General features: G+C 34.9%; 1 protein-coding gene across 2 annotated transcripts in view; it reads right to left on the bottom strand.

Moving 5' to 3' along the window:
- Positions 1-2398: 2398 nt before the first annotated feature.
- LOC107559547 (purine nucleoside phosphorylase-like) overlaps positions 2399-9085 on the bottom strand; it is a 50164-nt gene continuing 43477 nt past the window's right edge. For both annotated transcript variants that reach the window (XM_016243531.1, XM_016243463.1), the window contains 6 exons: positions 6607-7637; positions 6140-6303; positions 5662-5765; positions 4597-4772; positions 4309-4499; positions 2399-3047 (listed from right to left, as the gene is read on the bottom strand). In XM_016243531.1, the coding sequence (XP_016099017.1) occupies positions 2830-3047; positions 4309-4499; positions 4597-4772; positions 5662-5765; positions 6140-6303; positions 6607-6629 (876 nt within the window). In that variant the 5' untranslated portion in view covers positions 6630-7637 and the 3' untranslated portion in view covers positions 2399-2829. The remainder of the gene's footprint in view (positions 3048-4308; positions 4500-4596; positions 4773-5661; positions 5766-6139; positions 6304-6606; positions 7638-9085) is intronic.

Here is a 9085-nt window from a genome sequence, read left to right as displayed (position 1 = left end):
TTGTATTGTCTATTTTTAACCCTCTCTAAATACATGAATAAAAACTTTTATGATGTTGTAATGAAAATGATTTACAATATACTTGTTTTCGAAATAGCCTACACTTTAATTGCTGACATTTCTGCATTATAGATAAGATGCATGTTTATAGAAGAGAAGGTTATACAAACAGGTCTATATTTAGTGGCACATTTACAACGCAAACAGTAAATATAAAATGTATTATAAATAGCACAATGATTCAAATATCCAACTTTATCGTCAACATATCAACATTGGGAATTATATTACTTTGTATAATGAACAGCATTGCGTATTTTTTTCTGCATAAAAAAGGTGGGATTAATATTATTAAATCATCAATATACAAATGCATATACAGCCTTCACAGCACAAAAAAAAGACAAACATTTAATGAATAACATGGATTAGCCCAGTGTTTTAAGTTTGTTGTTATGGCACCATCAAACTAGATCATATTTTGGATCACTGCAAATAGTAAAATCTTAACATTTAAATATTTAAAATGTGTTATTGAAACAGATGCTCTGTAATTGCATTGAAAAGTATAAAGAAACGGAAAACATGATCATAGTATATCTGCAGATTTTCCTGGATGAGGTTTTAATTGGCAGTTCCAGTGTTGATGAATCACGCCGTGTTGTTGTTGATGTCCATGCGGCTGATGAGCTCAGTGATGAGCGCCTGCAGTGTCTCCGAGCGCATTTTGCTCACTTCCAGCACAGCTTCATGATTGACAGACTCATTGTCCTCATAGCTTTTCACCACTTTGTTAGTGATGAGGGAGAGACCAAAGACCCTCATGCCACAATGACTGGCGACCAACACTTCTGGTGCGGTACTCATTCCTTTAAAGGCAAGATAGACATAAATTTAAAATAAATGCATAATTATGACAATATAACAGTATGACTTACTATTTCTAGACATTACACAGGAGTGTATTAACATAGCAATTAGGCCAAAATGGTACTTAACTACAAATATAAATGCACTTGGAATATTAATTTAAGTTTAAGAAATTATTCTACTATGTATATAGGGACCAATTCTCACTATTAACTAGTTGCTAATTAGCATGCATATTATTAACATATTGGCTGTTTATTAGTACTGATAAAGCATGTAAGCACATATTCTGCATGACCATATTCTAAATCCCTAAATACCTAAACTTAACAACTACCTTTCTAATTATTAATAAGCAGCAAATTAGGAGTTTATTGAGGCAAAAGTCATAGTTAATGGCTTGTTAATAGCAAGAATTGGACCTTAAAATAAAGTGTGTGACCAAAAATTATATTATGACTATGATATAAACCTATAATGTCACAGAGTGATACAAGAAATGTGAAACTAACACAGCTGTGCAGGAAATCAGATGCCCGGCACATCGGCCAATTGTACAGTTTAACGGTCATTAAAGAAAAAATATGAGTCTGTTGAATGCAGTGACTGACCAATCAGAACCAAGTATTCCACAGAGACGTGTAATAGAGGAGCTCATTCATCAGGCAGTGAAATGACCTGATATTCAGTACTTTCAGGGACATTAAAACATGAAAAATAAAATCAAAAACTAGGAATGCATGATATATTGGTTATAAAGTCAATATGAGATTATTATAATTCATTGGGAACAATCTTTATTGGATATTTAATTGTGCATGCTAATTATCTCTATTTTTACATTTATAAAAAAACTAACATTTTAATAATGTAATAAAATGTAACCATTAGTCAATCTCAATATATGAAATAAATCAACTGTCTATATACAATAGAATGTTATTATAATAACTGTATAAATTCTGGTAGCTACTGACTTCAATATGTTTTTGTTTTTTTCCCATACTATGGAAGTCAACGGCTACCAGCAACTGATTGTTCTTCAAAATATCTTCTTTTGTGCTCAACAGAAGAAAGAAACTCACATAGGTTTGGAGCAACCAAAGGTTGAGTAAATGATTACAATTTTCATTTTTGGGTGAACCATCTCTTTAGGTGAAGTTGTTGCTAATTTACATCATCAGTCAAAGTGAAAAGCAATTTACAGATTTGGATTAGATACGAATTGTATTCATTTTCCTAAACGAGACACCAGCTTACCAAGTTTTTTTTTATTGAATGGGAAATTAATAAGTATAATTAATGGGTTTGTATTGTCTATTTTTAACCCTCTCTAAATACATGAATAAAAACTTTTATGATGTTGTAATGAAAATGATTTACAATATACTTGTTTTCGAAATAGCCTACACTTTAATTGCTGACATTTCTGCATTATAGATAAGATGCATGTTTATAGAAGAGAAGGTTATACAAACAGGTCTATATTTAGTGGCACATTTACAACGCAAACAGTAAATATAAAATGTATTATAAATAGCACAATGATTCAAATATCCAACTTTATCGTCAACATATCAACATTGGGAATTATATTACTTTGTATAATGAACAGCATTGCGTATTTTTTTCTGCATAAAAAAGGTGGGATTAATATTATTAAATCATCAATATACAAATGCATATACAGCCTTCACAGCACAAAAAAAAGACAAACATTTAATGAATAACATGGATTAGCCCAGTGTTTTAAGTTTGTTGTTATGGCACCATCAAACTAGATCATATTTTGGATCACTGCAAATAGTAAAATCTTAACATTTAAATATTTAAAATGTGTTATTGAAACAGATGCTCTGTAATTGCATTGAAAAGTATAAAGAAACGGAAAACATGATCATAGTATATCTGCAGATTTTCCTGGATGAGGTTTTAATTGGCAGTTCCAGTGTTGATGAATCACGCCGTGTTGTTGTTGATGTCCATGCGGCTGATGAGCTCAGTGATGAGCGCCTGCAGTGTCTCCGAGCGCATTTTGCTCACTTCCAGCACAGCTTCATGATTGACAGACTCATTGTCCTCATAGCTTTTCACCACTTTGTTAGTGATGAGGGAGAGACCAAAGACCCTCATGCCACAATGACTGGCGACCAACACTTCTGGTGCGGTACTCATTCCTTTAAAGGCAAGATAGACATAAATTTAAAATAAATGCATAATTATGACAATATAACAGTATGACTTACTATTTCTAGACATTACACAGGAGTGTATTAACATAGCAATTAGGCCAAAATGGTACTTAACTACAAATATAAATGCACTTGGAATATTAATTTAAGTTTAAGAAATTATTCTACTATGTATATAGGGACCAATTCTCACTATTAACTAGTTGCTAATTAGCATGCATATTATTAACATATTGGCTGTTTATTAGTACTGATAAAGCATGTAAGCACATATTCTGCATGACCATATTCTAAATCCCTAAATACCTAAACTTAACAACTACCTTTCTAATTATTAATAAGCAGCAAATTAGGAGTTTATTGAGGCAAAAGTCATAGTTAATGGCTTGTTAATAGCAAGAATTGGACCTTAAAATAAAGTGTGTGACCAAAAATTATATTATGACTATGATATAAACCTATAATGTCACAGAGTGATACAAGAAATGTGAAACTAACACAGCTGTGCAGGAAATCAGATGCCCGGCACATCGGCCAATTGTACAGTTTAACGGTCATTAAAGAAAAAATATGAGTCTGTTGAATGCAGTGACTGACCAATCAGAACCAAGTATTCCACAGAGACGTGTAATAGAGGAGCTCATTCATCAGGCAGTGAAATGACCTGATATTCAGTACTTTCAGGGACATTAAAACATGAAAAATAAAATCAAAAACTAGGAATGCATGATATATTGGTTATAAAGTCAATATGAGATTATTATAATTCATTGGGAACAATCTTTATTGGATATTTAATTGTGCATGCTAATTATCTCTATTTTTACATTTATAAAAAAACTAACATTTTAATAATGTAATAAAATGTAACCATTAGTCAATCTCAATATATGAAATAAATCAACTGTCTATATACAATAGAATGTTATTATAATAACTGTATAAATTCTGGTAGCTACTGACTTCAATATGTTTTTGTTTTTTTCCCATACTATGGAAGTCAACGGCTACCAGCAACTGATTGTTCTTCAAAATATCTTCTTTTGTGCTCAACAGAAGAAAGAAACTCACATAGGTTTGGAGCAACCAAAGGTTGAGTAAATGATTACAATTTTCATTTTTGGGTGAACCATCTCTTTAGGTGAAGTTGTTGCTAATTTACATCATCAGTCAAAGTGAAAAGCAATTTACAGATTTGGATTAGATACGAATTGTATTCATTTTCCTAAACGAGACACCAGCTTACCAACTGCATCCACTCCCAGTTTGTGCAGAAGGCCGGCCTCAGCTATGCTCTCAAAGTTGGGTCCCCCCACCATGCAGTAGACGCCTTCTTGGACATACTGAGAGACGCCCATGCTCTTACAGATGTCGAACGCCATCTTCCGTAGGCTTTTGTCATAAACCCCAGACATGGGTGGAAATCGAGGACCAAACCTTGACAGCAACAGATAAATGATTACATTCCTTGTACTGGTGATTCTAATGAATGAACGCTTTCTTAACTCACTGCAACATGTACATTGATACTCACTTATCATCATTAGGGCCACTGAGCGGGTTCAGTCCAGCAAGTCCAGGGAAGTTAATGTGGTCACGTATGATCATAATATCTCCACTGTTATAACTGTCCGCTAATGACCCTGCAGCATTAGTGACAATCAAGGTTTCGACACCCAGTAGCTTGAACACTCTTACTGGAAAAGTGACCTGAGGAACACAAGTGCAAATTCTGTCAATCCATTTTCAACATCCAGTACCTTTGTAATTAACTTTTAAAAGCTTGTGTACTGTACAGACATACCTCCAATAAGCCATTTTAATCTAACCCTGTCTTATATAAACCACACAAAAGTTTCACTGAATAGTTCATTGTGCTCTGATTACAGCATGTGACTCAAATCAGCATGACCAGGATAGAGTGAACATACTGTGCGAGTGTGCGGGCATCCAAAAAGAAAAAAATCTCCTTATTCTATCATCATTCTAGACTGCAGAATGACACAGCATGAATAGAACAGTGTTTTGGAGTCACTTTTGGAATGCATTTGTGACACATGATGAAACTATCAAGATACACATTTTGTATTATCCCGAGCCATTATGCAACTAAAGCTTGATGGGACATTAAAATAAGTTAGTTCAAGAAATATGCAAACTTACTAAGATGAACTGAAGTGAAAATTGTTAAAAAGAGTACTTTTATTCACATTAAAATGATTAAAAGTGATAGTAAAACATATACAAAGTAGCAGCATTACTGCTTTTATAATTGATAATAATAATAAAAATAAGCAATACTTCTTGAGCATCAAATCAGCATATTATAATAATTTCTAAAGGATCATGTGACACTTAAGACTGGAGTAATGGCTGCTGAAATTAATGTTACAATATATTAAAATAGAAAAATAGTTATTTCAAATTGTAATAATATTTCACAATACTGTTTCTACTGTATTTTTGATCAAATAAACACAGCTTTGGTGAACATAAGAGACTTTTTCCAAAACAATAAAACACCTACAGCATAAATTTGAACAATAATTTATGGAAAATAAGTGTAGCATTTAGTGCCATTGTTTTAAAAAGATCAAACCTTGCTTAGTGAGTGTCCCTCATACATGTGGAATCGGCCCTGCATGCACACGCAGGTCTTCCCTTTGAGCTCTCCGAAAACCAGCCTTCCAGCATGACCCTTCACTGTTTCAATACACACAACACACACAAGCATTACTACATACAACATAACACACTACAAAAATGTTTTTAGAATTTTGTTTCCATCTATTTAACATCATAATAATGCCAACATTATTCAAGTTTCAACTTAATTTTCTTTCTCACTAATTTAATCAAAAATGGTGCAATGAATCTGCTAGCTGCAATTTTGTCACTTTAAAATTTAAGGCACCATTTAAACTAAAATCCTCGATTTCTGCTGGCTAAACGTTTAACAGTGTAATGAGCTAGCACGATATAACATTTTTAACTAATACTTTGTCTTTGTGCTTTTTGCAAATGAACAAAAACCACTGATGCAAATACATTGTTGCATGCGCTGAGCTGCATCTTACCTGTGCTCTGAGGAAAGCCAGGGATGTCAGAGTATTTGAAAGAATCTTGGCATTTGAGCGCATCTGCCAGCATTCCCAGTCCAGAGCCGCAGATGATGGCTACTTTTGGTCTGTGTTGTGTCTGGGACAGCAGCCAGTCTGCAGTTCTCTGATAGTCCTCGTGGCTGGCGATGAGAAAAGGAAAATCTTTATTAAACTAAAAGCCTGACTTATTATATCCCTGACTGTTCCATTTCAGGTCTATTGTGAATATTAAAAAGTATTATATTGGCATTATTGATTAAAAATGGCAAATACCCCTTTGCTTAACCAGAATCATGTTTTATACTATAAAATGTCATACAATATCCAACATTTAACAGAGCTAAACTTTACATTTTTGACAAAAAGTAGTTATGTATGCTATTTTCCTTCATACACACAATCCTAAAATATATTTTCAACCTTAAGATGGAAAGAAAACTTACCAGATTGGATCTTTACTATGCATGTTAGTGTTGTGTGTTCGTCTTGAAGAACGTTTTCAACTGAAGAGTGATCCTGGATTTTAGCAGTGTGTGAATGAGAGAGCAGCCCTCTCCATTTAAGTAAACCCAATGCCTGACCTCACTAACACACACAAATGCTCTGATTGGTTACAACTCAGTATTATAGTTTAGTCATGCCTAATGAAATGTTTTGTAATTTGTAGGTGTGTCTGAGTTTAAATATCAGATGCAAGCAAAACTTTCAATCAGATTTGGGGGATGTAAGATTTTAAAACCTACCACATAAGAATATCTGGCACTCATATCAGTAGAGATTTTTTTCCCTTCAGTGTACTTACATAATGTTTTTGCCTGTGAATGCATGGCAAATTTAACTGTTCACAAGGGAAGTTTTCTTTGGACAGAATCAATCATAAGACCAGAAATCATCAATTGGAAAGAAAGCAGAAATGAATAACAAAACAAGATCAACATGTGACCATAGATAAATTTGACACGTTTGTAGTTGTATTTTCTAATGTATGCTGAAATAGATGATCAGTATTTTTACTTTTCAATAAAAGTTTAATGCAGAATTTACATGTACAATTAGGCCCGCTTAATGCAGCTCAAAAAGTGTGTATAGATCCAGCATGCAGTATTAGATCTGCCAATGGGTCGAACTCGAGTTCTGCCACAGGATCGGTAACATGTGAGGCCCATTACCAGAGGTGCAGACTCCAACCCAAATCTAAAGCACGGGACCAGAAAAAATTTAATTTGGGGACCTCACAAGACTTGTCTGATTGCAAGCAATTTTCTACTTTTAGCTGCAGACCCAAAGACTTGAAAAAACATTTCATATGTATAATGCAACTTCACTTCTCTAGACATTACTATTATTAAGTGTAATGCATTTCACACAGTGGTTGACCCAGTTCTCATTGGTGTGCATAGAATTGCCCTCGACCGAAATCAAACGCTGATACACCACTTGTTTCCCACACATTCTTCACTTTTAGAATCAGCATCTGAAAGAAAAAAAAAAATCAGAAAACACAGCAATCATTTGAACTTATATAATGTACAATCTGAAGGTCATTATGACTAAATAAACACAGATTCACATGGGTGCAACACACATGGGTGTATTTTTCTTGCTTATTATATGACTACTTAACAAATAAAAGAATAACATAAATAAGTACATAAATAAATGCACTTGGAATATTGAATCAAGTTTTAGAAAATTCAAGATATGTGAAACTAACACAGCTGTGTAGGAGATCAGTTGCCTGGCACAGCGCTTAATTATACAGTTTAACGGTCATTACAGAAAAATATTTGTCTGTGGAATGCAGTGATTGACCAATCAGAACCAAGTATTCCAGAGAGCCATGTAATAAAGGAGCTCATTCATCAGGCAGTGAAATAACCTAAAATTTAGCACTTTTAAAGGGGCCATATGATGTTGCTAAAAAGAACATTATTTTGTGTATTTGGTGTAATGAAATGTGTTTATGCTGTTTAAAGTAAAAAAAACACATTATTTTCCACATACTGTACATTATTGTTTCTCCTCTATGCCCCGCCTTTCTGAAACGCGTACATTTTTACAAAGCTCATCGGTCTGAAAAGCGAGGTGTGCTCTGATTGGCCAGCTATCCAGTGCGTTGTGATTGGCCGAATACCTCAAGCGTGTGACGGAAATGTTACGCCCCTACCATACTGTGATGCCCTGTCCGGGCCGGAGCGACGAGACAAAAACATTAAACCCATTACAAACGAGGCATTTGTTGCATCCAGTGGGGACATAATTACGGATTATAATGACTTATACTGTCTTTACTGTCTTTGTTGTGTTGCATCGCGCCACGTAAACATAAAACCATGTCTGCATTTGTGATCGGAGGAATGACAAACAAGCGCTACTCTACACTGCTCAAAACTCATGTTTGAATCATCAGAGGCAAATCCTTTAAATGAAAACGTACTTACAGTCTGTGAGTCAGAACAGCCGGCATTGTAGTCTACTCTACCAGGATCAGGAAACAGTCCTCCATAAAATGTGCAGCACACATCTGAATATTTGGGTTGAACTGTTCTGGAACAGTGTTGTAAATACAACTTAACCACTGATTTCTAGTCGTGTCCTCTTTTGGAAGGCCAAACAAAGTAGTTTCGCTTTCACAACGAAACTCAGTGTCCCACACGGTGGCCTTGAGTGAGCGGCGCCCAGCGGATTCGACGAAGAAGGCTTGCGGCAACCACATGTGACGACCCCGGGCTGGACTCCGCTTCGTCCATGGTGAAAGCCGATCCGCTGATCCACAGCACTAAGTTGATGTATTTCCTCAGCGACCAGAACGGATCAGCTCTTGGCATGACGAAGTGGATGTCGTCCTCTTTTGGAAGGCCAAACAAAGTAGTTTCACTTTCACAACGAAACACACAGCGCCTTCACGAAATGGCGGCAGCA

The sequence above is a fragment of the Sinocyclocheilus grahami genome, unplaced genomic scaffold (genome assembly GCF_001515645.1).
Source record: "Sinocyclocheilus grahami isolate Dianchi unplaced genomic scaffold, SAMN03320097.WGS_v1.1 scaffold3.1, whole genome shotgun sequence".
NCBI lineage: Eukaryota > Metazoa > Chordata > Actinopteri > Cypriniformes > Cyprinidae > Sinocyclocheilus > Sinocyclocheilus grahami.
This window is presented reverse-complemented; position numbering and strand designations above follow the sequence as displayed.